The sequence below is a fragment of the Cadophora gregata genome (genome assembly GCF_030347475.1).
Source record: "Cadophora gregata isolate MNR1 chromosome Unknown scaffold_2, whole genome shotgun sequence".
Classification (NCBI taxonomy): Eukaryota; Fungi; Ascomycota; class Leotiomycetes; order Helotiales; family Ploettnerulaceae; genus Cadophora; species Cadophora gregata.
The window spans coordinates 1274511-1295124 of NW_026695925.1; the positions used below are offsets into that span (position 1 = coordinate 1274511).

The 20614-nt window shown below is 48.2% G+C and overlaps 7 protein-coding genes across 7 annotated transcripts; 5 read left to right on the forward strand and 2 right to left on the reverse strand.

Annotated features, from left to right (window-relative positions):
• Positions 1-72: 72 nt before the first annotated feature.
• ONS95_007733 (uncharacterized protein) lies at positions 73-3639 on the reverse strand (the record flags this gene model as incomplete). Its single annotated transcript, XM_058501252.1, has 2 exons — positions 73-2829; positions 2950-3639. 2 exons carry the CDS (start codon positions 3637-3639, stop codon positions 73-75), a joined length of 3447 nt encoding a protein of 1148 aa, XP_058362569.1.
• A 2488-nt stretch (positions 3640-6127) lies between these two features.
• PDI1 (protein disulfide-isomerase precursor) lies at positions 6128-7929 on the forward strand (the record flags this gene model as incomplete). The annotated part of the gene is made up of 5 exons (XM_058501253.1): positions 6128-6257; positions 6317-6324; positions 6389-6396; positions 6452-6652; positions 6708-7929. The coding sequence occupies 5 exons, from the start codon at positions 6128-6130 to the stop codon at positions 7927-7929; spliced, it is 1569 nt and encodes a 522-aa protein (XP_058362570.1).
• Positions 7930-8423: 494 nt separating this feature from the next.
• On the forward strand, positions 8424-9023 carry ONS95_007735 (uncharacterized protein; the record flags this gene model as incomplete). Its single annotated transcript, XM_058501254.1, has 3 exons — positions 8424-8572; positions 8716-8821; positions 8937-9023. The coding sequence occupies 3 exons, from the start codon at positions 8424-8426 to the stop codon at positions 9021-9023; spliced, it is 342 nt and encodes a 113-aa protein (XP_058362571.1).
• A 387-nt stretch (positions 9024-9410) lies between these two features.
• ONS95_007736 (uncharacterized protein) lies at positions 9411-10395 on the forward strand (the record flags this gene model as incomplete). The annotated part of the gene is made up of 2 exons (XM_058501255.1): positions 9411-9684; positions 9755-10395. The coding sequence occupies 2 exons, from the start codon at positions 9411-9413 to the stop codon at positions 10393-10395; spliced, it is 915 nt and encodes a 304-aa protein (XP_058362572.1).
• Positions 10396-10842: 447 nt separating this feature from the next.
• On the forward strand, positions 10843-12291 carry ONS95_007737 (uncharacterized protein; the record flags this gene model as incomplete). The annotated part of the gene is made up of 2 exons (XM_058501256.1): positions 10843-11047; positions 11099-12291. 2 exons carry the CDS (start codon positions 10843-10845, stop codon positions 12289-12291), a joined length of 1398 nt encoding a protein of 465 aa, XP_058362573.1.
• Positions 12292-14545: 2254 nt separating this feature from the next.
• Positions 14546-17779, forward strand: ONS95_007738 (uncharacterized protein; the record flags this gene model as incomplete). Its single annotated transcript, XM_058501257.1, has 14 exons — positions 14546-14764; positions 14816-14863; positions 14918-14943; positions 15041-15111; positions 15173-15204; positions 15252-15335; positions 15385-15542; positions 15627-16233; positions 16281-16359; positions 16412-16479; positions 16544-16569; positions 16622-16847; positions 16954-17166; positions 17249-17779. 14 exons carry the CDS (start codon positions 14546-14548, stop codon positions 17777-17779), a joined length of 2388 nt encoding a protein of 795 aa, XP_058362574.1.
• Positions 16954-20542, reverse strand: ONS95_007739 (uncharacterized protein). Its single transcript, XM_058501258.1, has 2 exons — positions 20406-20542; positions 16954-20212 (listed from the first exon to the last, which is right to left on the reverse strand). The coding sequence occupies exon 2, from the start codon at positions 19429-19431 to the stop codon at positions 17968-17970; it is 1464 nt and encodes a 487-aa protein (XP_058362575.1). The 5' UTR covers positions 19432-20212; positions 20406-20542; the 3' UTR covers positions 16954-17967.
• Between the last annotated feature and the right edge of the window lie 72 nt (positions 20543-20614).

Here is a 20614-nt window from a genome sequence, read left to right on the forward strand (position 1 = left end):
GTCAAGCCAAACGCAAAGAGAACATCGTTTCAGGGAGACAACTGAGCTCAAGCTGTGCCTTATGATAGACAATCAATCTCTCATGGACTCCACTCCATCTCCTGTAGTGCTGCGTGTTCTGACTCGAATCACCGCCGATTTTGCCTCCTTCAGCCAGCTTTGAAGATGAACTTTGGCTTTCAGCTTGTGTTGCCGTGCTCTCGCGACCCATCGACGCATCGGCCTTGCTGTTTCGGTACTTTTCCTGTTACCATGAAGGTCAGGGCTTGACCTAGCAGCGGGAGGTACACGGGCGGCGTTCGTGCCATTCCTGTCTCTCCAAGTAATATCGTCGTGTGACTGAGAGCCAGTTCTCATTGCATAGGGGACTGCAATCCTAGCCCTTAAATTAGAAAGTCTTCCTCGCAGACGAAGACTATGGTTTCCCTGAACATTCGAGCTATCATCCGAGAAAACGCTCCGTGCTTCTGATGAATTGAGTGGGTTTGCTGTGGACGAAAGAAGTTGCGGGATAGTTGAGTCTACAGTCAGAGGGTTATTTGTAGATTTGGGACTTGAAATTGAGCTTGCTGGTAAGTTCGCATCATTCTGACTGGCGTGACTGCTGGCCATACTGGCCTTCCTTGAATGTAGATGTCTACTAACTTGGCGAAAGATGTTGTCGATTCCTGTAGAGGGAGTGAAGAAGTCTTTCGGATTTCGCAGATGCATCAGAGGTTTTGAGTCACCTACGTTACGGTTCACACGAACCGTTCCATGAGTAGAGTTCGATGCTCTCGTAACTTTCAATCTGAATTTTGGTGGATTCGGAACTGAGACCTGGTGGTCTGGAACGACTAGTGGTAGGCGAACAATCGAAATTTGCGACGACCAAGGATAGTTCTCAGCTAAGTTCCATGGGCGGGAGTCGGGGGGCAATGTAGGGCGTTGAGAGGAGCCAGATGACTTGACCTTGAGCTTCATTCGGGGCGGAGGCAGTGAACTTTCAGAGCTTCCATGTCGTGATCCGATCTCTTCTATGGCACAAGTAGTGAGGACCTCCAGAACCTCGGACTGCTCTTCTTTATCTTTGTCACTTCCTAAGATTGGGTTTGGTGATTGGATATTTGCAGGTATCTGCTGTTTTCCTTCGTCCGAGTTGTTGCCCACGCCCCGTCCAATACGGGAGAAGTTGCAAGGAAGCCCGACTTCCTCGGCTCCCAGTTGAGCTTTCGGCGACCCAGGCCGATTTAATGGCTCTGGAGGAAGAGGTGGAAGAGCCTTCATAAGTTGTGGGACACTATTCTTCAACTTCAGTTGTCTTGCAGGAGATATTGGCTTTGGTGCCAGCATAGGAGATTCTGAACGAGGCATATCCCTTTTTGGATTTCGGTGACTGAAGTTTGGAATGTTGACCACTCCTTGGTCTGATATAGCAGACAGGTCCAATTGGCGGCTTCCATAGTATTGGCTACATTTGAGGGGCTGAATTTGCGGATCATCCGCACCCCTACGTCGACTGTGAAGAGGCATAGGGAGAATATGACACTGGTCAAAGTCTGTCTTGCGCAATTTGAACCCCTCGGGAACGGTTGGGGACGTCATAGGAGTTCTTCTCAAGGCATCTGGCGCCGTCGAAGATATTTGCTGCTGGCTTGGTTGTCTGTCAATTCCGATGTCTGCTTCAGTTGCATTGATGGTCATGGCTGTTGCAGAAACGACTGATTCGCTGCCAGTGGATTCGCTTGATGTTTTTCCACTGTTTGATCCAGTATCGCGTGCGTTTACAGAAATGCCTTGATGCTGCCTGCTGACAGATGGTTGATGAGGCTGGTCTAACTCTGATGGATCTTGAGATCCAATTGCCTTCGAGAGAGGTCCTTCAGTGGTCCGATGAGCTATGGAGTGTGTCGAATGCTCAGATTGTGAAAAATCTCGTGTAGGGGGTGGTGACGGAAAGTGAGGAATACTGGTCATAATGCTGTATGAGCTCCTAGTAGATGGCAAATCCATCTCCTTTTCAATGTTTTCGCCTGGTGTAAGAGACTTTTGGAGTTCCGATTTCTCGGCACTTTCTGTCTTGTTGGGATCCGTAAAGTCCAGCGCAGACGATGGGAAATTTCCAAATGCTTCATCAACATGACTTCGCAATAACAGGGCTCCATAACCGAGTCCTGACAGACGCACCGAATTTCTGTCTCTAGACATGCAGCCATGCTCATCTTGGGAAGGTGTGTCAGTCTTGGCCAGTCCTGACTGGATAGTGAGATTCTCCTTCAACACCTCCAATGGATTCTGGCTGGCTGCTTCCTGCTGGTCGAAGGTGAAAGGAACTGGTGACTCGGGGGGCAAGCTCTGTAAGGTGCTGATATCATTGCTCGAGCTATGTCCTTTGGACACCGGTCTCTCTGAACTCATAGGACGATCTTCTGGAATGGTTTTTTCAACTCGAAATGGAGGTGGTGGGTCGACGGTCACCGGCTCGTTGTAAGTCTCCACTTCGAAATCTTCGGTATAGTCATAGTAAAGTGGCGATGGTGGAGGAACCTTTCCAGGGGTTGTTGTTGTTGATGATGGTTGCGCACATGCGTAGAAATTGACCGTGGACGCGAGACTGAAAGTGCTACGAGCAGGCGACGTGTTAACAGACGTTAGACCAGGTCTGCGAGCCCAGTCATGGCTCGAGATTCCGTTACTACGGGACACCAGTGGACTTGAGCACCGCCGAGGAGGAGAAGGCTGGCTGAGAAGAGAAGGTGTCGATCTATTTGCATCCGGCCGGAGCGATTGGTGAGGTCGACGCCTATGCGCATACAAAGATGACGGAGAGGAGGTGTTCTGTACGGGTCCCTAGTTGCGAGTGTTAACTTTGTTCATACATGCTGCATGAGTTCCTCTCTCCCTCTCTCTCTCTCTCTCTCTCTCACTCGGAGTAAAGACACAAAGGGAATGGTTAGGTGTATCACTCACTGGAGGTATTCTTTCAATTTCAGCCCGACGGCTATAGTCCACGACGCCTCCATCGGTCAGTGCAGGAGAAGATGGCCGGAATCCAGGGCGCTTCAATCGAGCTGGATACGCAAACGGGGAGCGTGGGCGCTGAACCCGAGGATTTGCCTCCGCTTGACTTCGAAGACTGTTGTAAGATCGATGATTTGAGAGAGTATAAGATGAGTAGGATGTTTGAGTCATGGAATATGATCGATAGTCGGGTTCGTCGAAAACTCGGCTGGCGGACTTCTGGCTGGCACTCTCGTACATGGATATGACTTCGGACGCGGCATCTCGAGCATAGGAAGGCAGGCGCCTCCTATCATCGACCACTGGTACACCGTATGGCTGGAAGTTCTGTCTTGGCCTTTGGTGTCCATTTTCGCGATGGAAGCTTGTACCACGCTTTCGAGGCGTGCCGAGCGATTGAGGCACTCGGGATGGTTTGATTGAGAACATGCCAATATCTCCTGTTTCGGTGGTGGTCTTAAGCATACCCTCACAGGCTCTGGGGAAGTTTGCTGGAGACCGATTTTCTTTGGGCCTGTGGATGCTCATGCTGCTCCGTATCAAATCTCTTTCACTGTTCGCTCGAGGACGCGTTGATATCGAATCTCCATGGCCGGTATCTTGACCCGTCGGGCGGGAGGGAGGTCGAATGGAATCCATCGTTTGGAGATGTCGGGGAACTGCTGCCGCAAGCTGTGGTATGAGGTATTGTTGGGAGTGGAAAAAGTCACCCTCAGACTCAGACGCCAGCATCCACCATTCAAGCCGGTCCACGATATCACATGGAGGGTGGTCAAGAGGCGATTTATACAAGTATCACAAGCATCATTGCTGCGTTGCGGATTTGATACGTACCTAGTATGCGTGGACGAGGCTGGAAATGGAAGTGGATGTAGATGGGAGAGACGACAGTGCCCAGGAGCAGGAGCAGCAGCAGCAGCAGCAGCAGTAATAGGAGCATGATGAAATGGCGTGGGAGGAAGCACGCGTTCTGGCTCCCCAGAAATGGCAGGAACGTCGGGTCTCGAACTGCTCTGACCCGACAGGAAGTCACGAAACATTGTCGCGCGTTGATCAACTTTTCCAGCTCCAGGCGAAGCATTCTAAAGAGGCGGGATTGGTAACTACGTAGACGATCATTCTCTCTTTGCCATGCAACCTTTTCTAGAGCAGCAGCGTTATGTGCTGTGTTCCGCCATGAAGGAGAATGTATTTCTTGGCACAGTTGAAATAGGCGAGAAGTAGCGAAGACCCTCTCTTTCGCTGCTGTCTGTCACGTCCGAAGAGAAGCAGACATCTCTCTTCCTAGAGAATCTTGACATGTTTAAGCAATTGAGTATCCTCGCAATAGAGCAGTTGAACGTCCAAATCTTTTCCAAAACGTATAGACAGCAGGAATAGGCAATGAATCCGGTCCAGGTGACCAATTTATGGCTCAGTGTGGGCATCGAATTCAATACCTTCAAGGACTTTCACAGCCTCAGGATCTTTCAAAGCAAGGTTCAAAATTTCCGAGCCTCTGCACTCGACCTCATGTTGATAGGTGGTTCGCTAGAAGCAGGAACAAGAAAGTGCACCAAGCAAGGGCCTTGACTAAAAGATAAACCCCCACAGGACAAAATCTTGATGAAATCAGAAGCTAGCGTTGTGTGCCTAAACGAAAGACCAAATGAGCTTGTAGCGACGAGATCTGCAAAACTAAAGAAGATGTAACTTCAAATGTATGATTATGAAAGCAGACATGAATTTGCTTTTGATGCAAGCTGGAAATCAACAAAGCCGATTGTTTCTAGATTACAGCCTCGTATGAAGATATTGACAACTCTAGATGAGGTAGAAGTCTTCAATAATGAATTGATATGCCTGAGTGAGTTCAAGATGACAGAATGTACACAAAGACCTGTGAACCAAAGTTTTTTTTGGGCAGCAATTATACCAATTCATAAAGTCTTCATAAAGTTTTCACAGCTTGAAAGTCCAGTGTGGCCCGCAAAGTGTTAGGAACAGGCCGCTTAAGCTAGTTGTACATGCACAAGTAAATCCAGACAATGTGATCGAGTCGGGTATATAACCAGATGTTGCCTCAAAGAGAAATCGCTCCAAAGGAATGATGGATGAAGGGTAGCAGGCTTGTCCATCTAGCATGGAGGCAAAAGACACGCGAGAATATAAAGTCAGGAAAGTTGCTAAATGCATGAGTGTAAAATATGTACTGCAGATAAAGGGCATATGCACAGATAGTGTTCGGATGAAATGGCAAGCTAGAAACAGCCGCATGCTTGTCCCGAGGCCACTTAACCGCAGACAATAGCTCCTGGAAAAGGAAAATTCATCTTAAGTTGAAGAGAGTACATGTGCGCTTATGTGATACAAAAGAGACATTGCCAAGGTGTTTTGTCACTCGCATAGAAGAACAGGTGTTATCCGTCTCGCGTTATCCTTGATTATGTGAACAGGAGGTAAGAACACGGTTGCTTGTACCATGGCGGCGGCAAAGAGGCCCGAATTATTGCTTCGTAAAGGCTTTACTTCCGCTTTCTGTGGATAATGTCATGTTTAGAAATGCAGTGCTGAGGTTGGAAGGATCATACATGTGGCCTCAGCCTTTAAAGTTTCTATTGTGGCAGTCGCATAACAGGATTCAGGAGGCGCAATTGGTGGACGTGCCAATGGAATATAAATAAATTCTCGGAGTCACTAGTAGCATTGTGGCAACATTGATTACCCGTCTCTGCGCAATCCTGGCGAGTGTGATCAGCAGTTACCTTTTTCGTTTCTAGTGAATGCCACTTCAGAGGGAAGTAACCTGGTCAAGTGGAATTCCTCGGTCACAGAGGAGAGGAGAGGACACATAATCGGAAGCTCACCCCCGCAAGCGCTAGCGCCCGCTCTCAGCTGCTTCAGCCTTCCTCCCTTCTTGATTCTATTCATAAGTCTCCCCCGTCGCCACTTTCCTGCCCTCCCTTCAACCCCAATCCTTCGTCTCGACAATCGCAGAGGTATGTCGAAGCCCCCGTTGATATTTCAACGTTTGGCAATTCCCATCTGCTGTTATTATAGTCCCAAAGTCCTGTCTTCGTCTCGGACATTCAACTAACCCGAGGCTGTAACAGGACACCTAAACCTCCACGAAATTCGAAATTTCAGAATGCGCTCCTTTCAAGCATTGGCCCTCGGCCTTGTCTCCGCCGCTGTCGCATCGGCATCAGATGTTGCATCTTTGACCAAAGACACTTTCCCAGACTTTATCAAGGAAAACGATTTAGTCCTTGCTGAGTGTAAATGCCCCAATGCCCCCAACTTTGCCAACTCCAGCTAACAATCTTCCTTCTCTTAGTCTTTGCAGTATGTTTCTTCCGATCCCACAGAGTTCTTTGAGCCCTTACTAACGCGTGCTCTTCCAAATTAGCCATGGTGGTGAGTTTCCTAAGAATTGCCACCTGTCCAGAGCCAATTACTAATTGCATCCCAGTGGACACTGCAAGGCGCTCGCACCAGAGTATGAGGAGGCTGCCACAACATTGAAGGAGAAGAACATCAAGCTCGCCAAGGTCGACTGCACAGAAGAGGCCGATCTCTGCCAAAGTTTTGGCGTCGAGGGATACCCAACTATGAAGCTTTTCCGCGGTCCTGATAATGTCTCGCCTTACTCCGGCGCGAGAAAGGCACCTGCGTACGTTACTTGGTGCTCGCAGACGTGATTCGAATTTTGCTAATGATTCTTACAGAATTGTGTCCTACATGACCAAGCAGTCCCTCCCTGCCGTCTCAATTCTTTCTAAGGATACCCTGGAGGACTTCAAGACTGCCGATAAGGTCGTTTTGGTTGCCTACTTGGCCGCTGATGACAAGACCTCCAACACCACATTCACAACCGTTGCTGAGAAGCTCCGGGACAATTTTCTTTTTGGAGCTGTCAATGACGCCGATGTAGCTAAGGCTGAGGGTGTTACTTTCCCAGCTGTCGTTCTCTACAAGTCATTCGATGAGGGCAAGACTGTTTTCACCGAGACTTTCGACGCTGAGACCATTGAGAAATTTGCCAATACCGCATCCATTCCATTGATTGGCGAAGTTGGCCCAGAGACATATGCCGGCTACATGGCCACAGGTATTCCTTTGGCATATATCTTCGCTGAGACCGAAGAGGAGCGAACCACCATCTCCAAGGCCCTTAAGGATGTTGCCGAGCTTCACAGAGGCAAGGTTAGCTTTGCTACTATTGATGCCAAGGCATTCGGTGCTCACGCTGGCAACTTGAACCTCAAGGCAGACAAGTTCCCCGCTTTCGCCATCCAGGACACCGTCAACAACAAGAAGTACCCATATGACCAAGAATTGGAGATCACCGCCGAGACCATTGGCAAGTTTGTCGCCGAATTCGCTGATGGCAAGGTTGAGCCTAGCATCAAGTCGGAGCCAATCCCAGAGACTCAGGAAGGCCCAGTTCAAATCGTTGTTGCCAAGAACTACGACGATATTGTCTTGGATGACAAGAAGGATGTCTTGATCGAGTTTTACGCCCCATGGTGCGGTCACTGCAAGGCTCTTGCCCCCAAGTATGACATCCTCGCCCAACTTTACGTCGATGGTGGATTCACCGAGAAGGTCACAATCGCCAAGGTCGATGCAACCCTCAACGATGTCCCCGATGAGATCCAAGGATTCCCTACCATTAAGCTTTACAAGGCTGGCGACAAGAAGAACCCAGTTACATACAGCGGCAGCCGTAGCATCGAGGATCTTATCAAGTTCGTCAAGGAGAACGGCAAGCATGCTGTTGAGGTCACTTATGAGGAAGAGGCTGCTGAGGCTGAGAAGCCAGTCGTTGAGTCCATGGCCGAGCAAGCCGCTGCTGCAACTGAGGCAGCTAAGGAGGCAGTTGAGGATGCCACTGAGGCAGTCAAGAGCAAGGCCTCCGAGGCAGCCGAGGAGCATGATGAGTTGTAGAGGTTTCAGCAACTAGTTGGAGCGAATTTTTCATTACATGTATTTTACCTCAGGAAATGCAGAGAGGAGATGCAAAGGGCCTTTTAAGGATTGGAAAAGCCTAAATAGTGAAATTGCCGGCGAGATTTTGTTCCGAATACCTACTACCTTGTTACCTTTCCTGACTTGTGAAACTCCACTCAGACTCGAAAATCTCATCTTCCATATCAGCAGACCATATCCCCCAGTGAAAGAAACGCGCCAATTTGGCCATGTTGAATGTGCGCTGTATTGTGAATGTTAGTACTATCCGCGCTTTTATTGCATTGCAGACTTTGAGCCTGAGGCTAAAAGTATTTAGTTAGGTGGAGAATCCGGGGGAGCTCTTGACTGACAACAACACGAGACCATTTCAAAGCAATCCAACTACTGAACCAGGCAAAGGGTCAGGATCCCTCTCGAACCCCGATACGGACTTAACCTCTTCCAAACGCTCAAGCAAAACAACACAAAAGATGGCATCACGCATCCTCCGACCGGCAATGCGCCTGTCCTCATCCTCAGCTGCTCTTACATCGCGAAGCTTCCAAACTTCCACTCGAAGATCCGCAGAAATCGCCGCTCCTTTGCCAGTACGGAAGCCAGTTGGTGCATTTAGAGGAGGGTCAGTTTCCTAGGCTCTGCTACGCTGTGTGCGTGCTGAATAGCAGATTATCCTTGCTCTTCTTTTGTAGTCATCACTATCTATGGATGAATGGCGTGGAGATTACCACAAAGACTCAATTAGCTAACAGACTTCTCTACCAGACTTTTCGGATTTCTTCTAGGAAGCACACTAGCAGGAGCAGGTGTTTACTATTATGTTCTTGACGAGTACAAGGTTTCGAATGGGTTGCTCTCTGAGGATATCTATGTGCGTCTCTGCATCTAGTTCTTCGTCTCAATAAACCGTAGAAGACCTTCCGGAAGAGGCGGACCTTGTTTGGGTTGCTGGTATTAAATCGAGCTTGTGCTGACTTCTATTTTAGAGCTTGCAAGCATCGGTACAACGCGTCCATAGCTATGTTCAGACCCTGGAGGAGAAGCTTTCTGAGTTGGAAAAGAAGAAAAAGTGAATGAAGGGCGTTTAATGGATTGGTGAGAGATTAATGAAGGGATATAATCTTTGAACCTGGGTTGGGAAGGCTTGTGGCAAGGAAAGGGAAGGACATCATGGTAAAATCCCGAATGAGGTGTACAACAGTTCTCGATTTCTATGCGATTGTCACTACAAGTACATGAGATACCAAGCAGGACATTTTCTGCAAATGATACGATACAATGTCTCAGCTCTTGAGAGTCGCTTTGATACCTGCTCAGCAAGTTGTGGCGAATAGCTTGCCCCTCCCGGCTTCCATGCCCATGATTTTCTAGCCTCGCCTCCAAGCTCATGTATTCGTCAACACGCGACATCGAAATTTCTCATCTACCACCCAACACACTTGACATGATTTTATGACAAAATGATCAACTTCGGCGTCAGAGAGGTCGCAAACTCGAAAGCAGCTCCAGCTCCAGGCTGGGCCTACGTTCCAGACACAGGGGTCAATGCTTCTGTCACAGCCTTACAGCCTGCTTCACGAAAACGCGCTCGCAACCAGACAGTCGCCAGCAGTCACGAAAACACAGCGCGGCAAGATGCTAAGATACTGCGAGAACTAGCCTCTCTAGATCGAGAAAATGCGAAGGATGTATCGATTCCAGTGCCTATACGGCACCGTGACAATGCTGGGCGAGGTAGGTCCTTTTGATATACTCTTAGAAGGCCCCGCTGAACAAATGAGTTGCTAATGGTATGATCAAACAGTGAGCCATGGCAAAGTCACGTCCAATGTTCGAAAGATCCTCCAATCTCAAAAAACGTTCGCAAATTATCTGTCAGACTTCGAAGCGCTCGCCCAAAACCCATCCGCAGCTCCCACACCTCAACCGGTCTTGACTCCTGTAAGACCAACTCCACGAGCAGCAACCGGTACAGTAGTACCGCACCTCACAAGTAAAGGGACACGATCACACAAGAAGAAAGATCCCAATTCCGTCGCAGCCCCCACACCACTCCGCAAAGTCGCTACAGCCTCAACACCAGTACCCATCAAGTCTGAATTAAGCACGAAGGACACACCGATGCCAGACGCTCCAGTCCTTTCACAGGGAAACTCAACATTGCCAATTCCACACCCAGGAGACAAGGATGCACTTCTCATATCGAGGATCCCAGGAATGCCTTCAGCGGTAGAAATAGAGAAGCTTCTGTCTGCTCCGCCGCTGACATATAATGAGGCAAGGGGGTCTTGGATTGAGGAGGACATGAGGAAGCCGGTTAAGCAATTTTGTGAGATATGTGGGTATTGGGGAAGGGTCAAGTGTATGAGATGTGGTGGAAAAGTTTGTGCTTTGGAGTGCTTGACCACTCATCAGCAGGAGTGCTTCCAGAGATATGGAGCTTAATGATGGATTGCATGGCGTTTGGGAGGGATGGCTGCTACTGGCGTAGGGGTTTTTACCCCGGTAACCGTACAACTTCAAAGTCGACAAATATCTTTACATCAGAAGTCAGAGAAATTGTCCATTTACCGTACTGGCAGATGTACGAGCACGGTAGATGGTTACGTTAAAATGCGTGTGAGAAAGTCTTGTTGCCGCATTTCAATGACTGAGGATCCAGGAATGCTATCTAACTCTTAACTCGGTATTGACATCTTGGTTCATTAATTGTCTCATATCAAAATCGGATATTGGACTTCAGAGGCTGTAATAAGTTTCGAACCAGCTTTTACTTCTCATGTGACCTCGTGGTACGCGCCAAATTTCGTCGCGTCTCTTCAGTGGCGAGGCTATTATTCTCAACCCCACCTCACCACCATTCCTGTTCACCTCAAACAACAGCACTTCAAAATGCCTCTTGGCTGGGAAAGAATCAACGTCAAGCAGTCTCAACCAAACAAGAATGTCGTCTTCATCAAACCTCTTCCTGGCCCAGACGAGAAGACGTCCAAAGACTTTCTCGAGAGGATAGCTGCGCAATGCGTTCCTATTATGAACAAGCATCACCTGGCCGTGGTGTCTCTCGAGGAATACGAACCAAATCTAGAATTCTGGGGTACATTGACCTGCCCCGGGATTTGAGGAAGCCGACTAACAGACTCTACAGGACGTAATTTCAACAACGGGGAGGTCATCCAACTCGTTCTCAAGTCGCCGTCCACTGGCCACTGGCTTCCCTTCAATTTCGTCCAGATGGTCATGATGCACGAGTTAGCACACAACAAGCAGATGAACCATTCGAAAGCTTTCTGGGCTGTTAGAAACGACTTCGCAGCCGAGATGAAGGGCCTATGGTTGAAAACCTACACCGGAGAAGGTTTATGGGGGAGAGGAGTGCTTCTGGAAAATGGAGCTTTCGCTCGAGACACACTTGAAGATGGAGAAGTCCTTCCCGAACATATGTGTGGAGGTACATTCCGTTCGCGAGGTGGCAAAAAGCGGAAGGTTAAGCCTAAGATCACGTATAAGGAGGCGAAGGAGAGGAGAATCAGGAAGAAGTTTGGCGCCAATGGTATTGCACTAGGTGCTGACGAAGATATCAAGACGAAGCTGGAGCAGGGCAAGAAACCTGCCGGCAAGCCGCGAGTTGCCGGTAGTGCGAGAGGAAGGGAGTTACGTGCCGCTGCTGCTTTGGCTAGATTTGAGGTCAAAGAGGAGCCGCAAATCAAAGATGAAGATCTTGTCACCGACAGTGAAGCGGAAAGCGACAACGAGGATAATGTGTACATCAAGCCTGAGCCTGACGATGCAATTGATATCAACGGGAAGAGGCTCACTGATACACATGGTCGTGGAATGGTCAAAGTCTGTGAGGACGATGATAAGAATGACGTCGATGCGAAGAGAGAGCTGCTCGAGTTGCAAAGTATACCAGGTCACTTGCAGCAATACTTCTCGAAGAATGGTATCAATAAAGAATCTCTTCCTACAACCTCCGATACGTCTTCGTCAAACTCCAACCATCAGCCAGATCAGACACTGAAGCCGCAAAAGTCTTCTCAAGTCCCAGCAGCCAAACACAGAAAGGAGCCATCTAATGGAAAAGGACCTTCTCCAACTCCGAGAGCACCTCGCGGAGATGATTCTGTGTACCAAAGCCAACCAGTCGCCAAAGTATCTTGCCCTGTCTGTTCAATCGACAACGGACCCAATGCGTTGACCTGTCTTGTCTGCGCGAATGTTCTCAGGCCGGAATTCGTGGCAAATTCCTGGCATTGCAAAAGCCAAACTTGCCAGGAGAGTAAGTATGTCAACGCGGGAGACGTTGGCCTATGTGGAGTCTGTGGTATCAGAAAGTGAAAGCCACTTTTTAAGAATGGCATCTTGTTTGCAGTGCTGGCGTTTGGAAGATACCAGGAACTTGTTTTTGCACTTCACTGGCTCATATTTGGTCGTGTTCATCCGAAATACATTCCTTGAGGGATCCGTGGACTCCATATGTAGCATAACTAGCCTATCTAGTCCACATCAGATCAGAGCTAACTTGGTAAGGGAGATTACCTTCGTTATTTCCAATGAGAATTTTCTGAGACTGGATGATCGAAACACAGACAGCCACCAAATACAGGATGGACTGTTTTGAAAGTGGTTTCACAGCCCTTAACAAGCGAATTGTCCTCACGAAAAAAACGATCCAATGTTTCCAAACACGCTAACGACATTGGATGGCTCCGGCAGAGATTTGGAGACGAGATCAAGACCAAGTATGATGGCCTCGTGAGAAATGTCTTGTTTGAAGATTCGATTTGGTGGGATTTTGTCATCCTCGCCTCGATGAGGGCGATCAATGGCCGCGGGCTGACTGAAAATCAAGTGGTATATATACGACTGTATTTTTCCATCTGAACTTTGATCAGTTGTCCTTATTTTCCTTCTTTTCAATACCCTACGATCCGTGATCGTGCCATTCTCTGCTTCGAACCCTCGCTTCTCTTGGTCAGTAGTCCAGACTTATATATGACGAGACTCGACGTATTTTCTCAGCACATCGCCATCATTTTGTCCCTCCACATCTTAGCTCTCGTCCAAGCCATCTTTGCTACTTGTATATCCGCAGTTCCTTTCGCCTCCGTCGGTATCAGTCATAACATCTTGAAGTTCTACAGACGCGAGCTTCAAAAGCTGTCAGTCCAGACGCTGTACTTGATACTAAATGTATCGATGCCTCTGCGTGACTTGTCTCTAGAAACCCTTTCTCGGTTTAGTCTAATAATGATTCAGCAATATTTTATTCATATCACGAGTAGGTCATTCTCCGGCAGCTCGCTTACTGATGGCTAATTCCCCTATCGAAATTTACATGCTGGCGTGCGATCATCTTCTATACATCTTGCAAATACATGTCAGTGCGAATGTTGCCCAGCTTGGTATTTGTGTTGGAATTGCAGGAGCTATCACGAAATGTGAAGGTGCTCCGACTTCAACAACAGGATCGTCAGGAACGGCGCTGTTTGAGCTTAATGCTGTTGATTCGAGCGCTACCATTGACGTCAGCAAAGGTCGATGGGAAGGTTGTGTCCGTGCAGCTATAGCTGTTTGCCCGTCTGGGAAGCTTAGATCTACTTGCGTTGGTGGGGCTTCCATGGCTCATGGGAAACAATGATTTTACTCTGTCGGCGCAATAATCACCGTCAAATCACAGATTTTAATGCCTCATATTGCTTGGTCCGTTCCTATACCAAAGTAAGGTCGGCACATAAAACAATACATGGTAGATGTGGATCCCTTGCCCTCCGTGGGTCGTTCGTCCCACTCCAAGTCGAATATTCTTTCTCCAACCGTGGCCGAAATGATATCTTTAGTGATAGATTAGCGCCTCAGAAGCTCAAGTGTGTAGAAGCTTGTGACAAACAAGGGTCTCGGTTGGAGGCAAGCTTTCCTAGCTTTTTTGTATGGAGAATGTGGCGTCGCGGGAAAGAAATGCCTCACTATGGAAGAAATCTCCGCCATTACGAGGCACTACCATTGGACGCCTCGGTCTCAACTCCAGTTTTTTGTGGGATATTCCCCATGAGTTCTCATTGTTTGGCCGGTTTTGAGAACAAGCATCTGTCAGGCACTGCCCCCTTTCCAGGATTTGGGAAACGCTGCATATGTCACTTCAGTGACTATCAAAGCAAGCTGGCGTTTGATTCGAGGATGCACCCTTATCTTGCAATATCCAGCAAAACAAAAATCCCGCATACATTTTCTTCTCTGAAAAATGCTGTGACACGGCCAAGTACACTCGTGGGGATGGGTTCTAGGTGTGAAATGTCTCCTTTGACAGTTGGTTGGGTAGGTTGGGAGTTATGATTGTCTGTTATGCGCTTATCCACGGGCAAGCCTTTTCGAAGCTGAGAGTCTTAGGAATGTAGGCCGGTTTAATATCCTTCCCTGCCTCCCTTTCAATCTTCTTATTCATCCATTCTCACCAAAAGTCCAACTTGCATTATTCGCAGTTCTAGCTTTCTGCATCCTCGGCAGCTTAATTGCCTCATTCTTGTCACATTCCAGCCCATCCCAGGTTATATCATTGTCTCGTCACTTTCCATTACTAAATCCCTCACTGGGTATGGCTACGATTCGAATTGCAGATGAAATTCATCCAATAAGAACGAATGATGGGACGAGCAGTGCTTTAGCTGGTGGTGTTTACCCCATCAGAAACCCTTCTCTGGTCGACCTTCGGGCCACCAGAAGTCGCTCCGTGGAGCGACGAGGTGTTAGACTCAATGACAATGTACATGATGACGGGGGGTTGCGTCAAGAGGGAGATTTCAAGAAGAAACAGGTATGGTTCTGCGCTTCATTGTCGACAGTGTATCTACTCACACCCTCATAGGTCTTCAAGGGCAAATACCTCTTGTGGCTAGCTTACCAGAGCATTGGAGTATGAATATCTTCTCCAACAAAGATTAAACGAGGTGCTAACATTGTGATTTAGGTGATATATGGTGACATCGGAACCAGGTACGCTGCCCCGGGTTATGGAGAAGAGCGTCGAGTCATCCTAGCTGTGCTCTGTTTCAGAGGCACTCCGAACACCGTGATGCTGACCAGCTTGAAGTCCTCTTTATGTGTACTCTTCTACTTTCACCTCCGAACCGTCCTATCAGGACCTCGTTGGTGTGCTTTCGGGTGCGTATATATTGAGATGAAGGACTGTGGTCAGAGAGGCATGATATTGATACAAATACAGTGATAATATGGTCTCTCACTATGATGGTGACGGTAAGTACTGTATTCTACTTCATGAAATCATTGACTGAAAATTGAAGGTCAAATATGTCCTCATCATATTATACGCCGATAACGAGGGCGAAGGAGGGACATTCAGCACCTATTCGCTACTCTCGAGATTCGTAAGTACCAGCTGCTCTTGGCACAGCATTCTCGGTTAACAAATGCTAGGCAAACATCACGAAACGAGATCCGCGCGAAGCCTCCCTCATAAAGATGGAACGATATCTTACTGGCGATATTGAAGGTGCCAATCTCAGGGTCCGTTCGCGTATCGAGAAGAGTAAGCTGGCGCGAGGTCTGTTGAAGACAATCGGTGTTCTGGCTGTGTACGTTGTATTTCTTGGAATTGTTTCTCGTCCAGTCTGATTGTTAAACTGAGATTCGGGACATTCAAGACTGACAAATCTCAGATCTATGGTCATGTCCGATGGGGTCTTGACTCCCGCCCAGTCTGTACTGGGTGCAGTCCAAGGTCTCAGCGTCGTGAAACCCGATATCGAGAAGTCGACAATCGTTGGGACTACCTGCGGCATCCTAATCCTCCTCTTCCTCATACAACCTTTTGGTACAACAAAGCTTGCATCATCGTTCGCACCAATCGTCATTGTCTGGCTAGGTTTCAACGCTGGCTTTGGAATCTACAATCTTGTCAATTTCGATCACTCTGTTCTGAAAGCTTTCTCCCCAGGTTATGCCTTTGACTTCTTAGTGAGGAATGGCCATGGTGGTTGGAGAATGCTGGGAGGTATCTTACTAGCTTTTACTGGAGTCGAGGCTCTATTTGCCGATCTGGGAGCTTTCAGCAGAAGGGCCATACAAATCTCTTGGCTCGCATATGCGTTCCCTTGTCTTCTCCTGGGGTATGTTGGCCAGGCAGCATACATCAGTAAAAATGAAGGAGCGTACACGAACCCGTTCTTCAATGCTGCTCCTCCTGGTATGCTCTATCCGAGTTTGGTCATCGCCATTTTGGCTGCCATTGTTGCAAGCCAGGCAATCATCACCGCGACTTTCCAGGTATATCTGTCAGTCAAATGATATCGTTTGGTGCTGACAGATGATAGCTTCTTGCCCAAGTGATGAAACTCAGTTACTTCCCCCAAATCAAAGTCGTGCACACTTCAAAGATTTTTCACGGTCAAGGTATTTCCCACGTCCGCCATTGTCTGGAGTCAAAATCTGACATAAAAACTAGTCTACATCCCTTTGATTAACTGGCTCCTCATGATCGGAACTGTCCTTGCTGCAGGAATTTACAACAACGTAAGTCCTCGCTTATTGATTAAGCGAAGGTTGCCCCGGATTGGAAGCTGACTTTTCACCCCAGACCACATCTCTTGGTAATGCTTACGGGTAATTGTCCGGCGCTGACACCCACAAATTTCACACTGATTTGTTTCTCTAGGGTCTGTGTCATGTTTGTCACCTTCTTCGACTCTTGTATGGTTTCCCTCGCCGCACTAATCGTCTGGCGTCTACCATACTATGTTGTCTTTCTACCATGGCTCGTGTTCGCCTGTTTAGATGGCGTCTACCTATCTGCATCTCTCGTAAAAGTTCCAGACGGAGCCTGGTTCACATTGCTACTCTCTGGAGTCATTACCTGCTTTCTGATTCTCTGGCGATTTGGGGTACGTTATTCTGGCAGTGCCTTTTCCCACCAGCTGAGCGTTCAGTGTTTGTGCTACCAAATGCTCCCGACACATGAGTAGATGAACACTAGCTAATATCTCGCAGAAGGAACAGCAGTGGTGCTCCGAGGCTGAAGATCGCGTCGCGACTACACATCTTGTCGAGAAGGGAGACGATGGAGCAATTAAACTTACGCAGTTGTACGGCGGTGATGACTTGAGCTCCATCAAAGGCTTTGGTATTTTCTTCGACAAAGCTGGAGAGACTACCCCAGCGGTATTTACCCAGTTCTTGAGCAAGCTCGTTGCTGCCCCTGAGGTAAGTCTCGAAGTCTTTGATCGCTAGAATATTCAGTTGCGCAAAGAGCGTAAAGGTATGTCAGATGCTCACTCAAACCTAGATCATGGTATTCTTCCATCTTCGTCCTCTCGAAACACCCTCCATAGCTCCAGAAGATCGTTACACCGTAACCCGCGTCGCCATCCCGAACTGCTACCGCCTCGTCGTCCGCCACGGCTACATGGATGAAGTGATCACCCCCGACCTTGCCTCCCTTGTCTGCGAACAAGTCCGCAACTTTATTGTCTGCCAAGGTGACTCTCTCAAATCGACTCCCTCGACGTCTATCCAGACACAAGATGTAGCTTTCACACCTCTTCCGAGAAATGATGAGAAGCGACATGAGATGAAGTCTCTTGCAACCGATGAGACGATCGCAAAAGACTTGGCGAAATTGCAACATGCTTTCGATAGACAGGTTTTGTACATCATTGGAAAGGAGCAGATGAGAGTTAAGAGTGGTACGGGCTGGTGGAGGAAGGCTATGTTACATGCATTTTTGTGGCTCAGGGATAATACTCGTACGAAGATCGCGAACTTGAGGGTTCAGCCTGATCGGGTTATTGAGGTGGGCTTTGTTAAGGAGGTCTAGCTAGCTAGACCTTACAGAAGTATAAGCGAACTTTTTGTTGACATCTGGGTTTGAGGCGGACAGATTCCCAATTATGGAAGAAGCAAAACTCTCAATGTCACAAAGTTTAGCGGGAACATCCGAACTGAACCTTTTAGTGATGAACCAAGCTTTACGTATCTGCCTAGCGGAGGGGCTCACAACAATCCTTATCGTCGTCTCCCTGCACCGCCACTGGCTTCAGTTCGATCTGCCAAGGTAACTACCTCACCAATACCAGCAGCCTCTTGCTCGTCCTCCAAGGCAGTAATCTCCTCACGGCAATCCCACCATTTCTCTTCACTCATCTCGAACGCCTTTGTCTTAATTTCCTTAACCGATAGAGATTCCGGCTGAATACTTTTCCATCTCAAACTAGTCATCAGTGCCTCCTGCCACTCGTTACCGCTTCTTTGGAAGAAATCTCTTCGAGACTCAAATGGCCGAGGGTGCGGTAAGCTGTCATCAGCAGACGTCGCATTTGTAGCATTATCTGGCGTGTCATCGAAGGTAGTGGATGGCGCTGACGAGGTCTCACTACCTTCATCGAAGGCTGCTGAAAGTTTCTCCTTACGCTTCGACTTGCGGGTACTTTCCGTATGCAGAGGCTTTTCATCAGTCATCTTGACATCTCTCTCCTCGTCTTCCTCGTCGTCCTCATCATCACTCTCCTCATCGTCACTACCCAGCCAGTTCTCAGGTTCACGGCGGAAGATCTGCTTGACGCCGTCAAGTTTGCCGAGATCAATGGCGTACATCTCGTCGAATATAAACTCTCGATCGCCCTTGTCAAATGTACCACCATAGATATACAGAACATCGTCTTGGACTGCTAACTGGGCGTTAAATCTCGGATGTGGGAACTCCATCAATATTTCTTTGCTTGGCAATGGCGACTCATCAGACACATCTTTCGGCTTTTCAATGTCCATCTCATCGGTAAAATCTAGAGACTTTCCCGTCTCAAGCGCCGCCAGGTTCCGAAGGAGCTCATCTTCATTCGCTTGCCCTCTCCCACGACGACCCCCTCGTACCTCTTGAGGTTTGCGTTGGTTGACACGTGATTTTCTCAAAGCAAGAGGAAAGTATCGATTTCGTTCAATGTTCCAAGCGAACAAAGTATTGAAGAACTCGCTGTCAATACCCTCCTCGCTCTCTTCAACATCATGCACACCTCCAAAAGCTATGCCTCGGCCCTTATGATGTGCCATAGTAGATCCTGCGCGTGGAGGATTTGGTGCGTTTGCTGGCTTCTTTCTTCGCTCCCATCTTACAGTCGGCAGGGTATTGAGAGGTGCATCTGTAGCAGGCTGGATGATGCGGAGGAAAAAGCAATCTTCGTGGACTGATGGCTTGAGGACGTTTCTCTGAGCTTGGCCCCCACCTTTGGTTTGTTTACCGGTAACAGTAGCCTTGACTCGTGAGTAGCCTCCGTAAAGCACGGCTCCAGACTCATGAGGCAGGAAGGAGAATGACGACCGAGCATCCGGCTTCTGAGTCGCCAGAGGCAAAACAGGGTTATGCCACACATAGCTATTCGTATCATAGATCCAGAGATCGCTTAGATATTTCGTCTGTTGAGAAGTGTCTTGGAAGCCGCCGAACAGAATGATGTAGTTCTTGAAGAAGGTCATACGATGCCCACTTCTCGCTGGTGGTGACTTGCCCTTGGTCTCAATCCTTGTCCACTCTCGGTTGGATGGTTCGAAACGCCAGAACTATAATTAGAAGTCAGTATCTGATTACAGTACATATGAATGGTATTTGCTTACATCGTTATAATGATAGAATGTTCCCTGCTTCGGAGAGCTAAATTCTCCACCAAACATGTAAACTCCTCCGGAATTTCCTCCGCGACACCATGCATGCCCAGATCTTGGAAGTGGTGTATTCGGTGATGTAACCAAATGCCACTCGTCTTTATTGATCTGATAAACATAGAGATCGTTGAAAAATGTTGCCAGAGCACCATTGAAGTATTCTCCGCCGAAAAGAAATAGCTCATTATCATTCGCAGGCGAAGCTATGAAAGTAGCGTAGGCACGAGCTCTTGGAGGATCACACGGAGACTCGGTGACCTTGAGAAATTGCTCTTGCTTCTTTGCATACTCAGCAAGAACGGCATCGAGGTCCACGTCCTCAGCATCGCTGTCTTCTGCCTTTGACTTCTTGACTTTCTCTTTCTTTTCTCCTTTCTTCTCTTGCTTCAGCTTCTTTTCTGCTTTCTTGGCTTTCTTGCCCTCGCTGACTCCTTTCTTGTCTTTCGCCATCGCAAGTCGTGGGTGCTCGGGAAGCTTCCCTTGATACCTAGAGGTAGTACCTTAGGTACCTAGGTACCGAGCAGATATAGTAGTCACGTGGGGATACCAGACTCAAAGGAATGCTTCCTGGCCTTAAATGTGACTTTATGAAGGTCTTAAAGGTATTAGCCAATGTCTGAAGTAAATACAATCCTCCCAGTCCCCCAAAAGTTGCCAGGAAGTCGACATGAGAGGGATCGACGATGCATGAAGTCTCTGCACAGCTTGAAAGAGAGCCGATCTCTCTGAGTAGGTAGGAGGTCACTATCTTCATAGATGGGAGAAGCTCTTTAAGAAATCGTACATGCCTTAGGTACCTGAAGTCCTGCGAAATCACGAGTACATTACACGACTGGCGGAGAGCTGTGCGACCGGATGTTGATGCTCCCTGGGTCCTGGGGTGTGAAATCGTTGTGCAGTCAGCGCAGTACAGTAAAGGCAAGGTTTGCCAAGGCTTTCGCTTCTGAACATCCCATCCATGATCCATCACCTTCTCTTCTCCCCACTCACATCACAC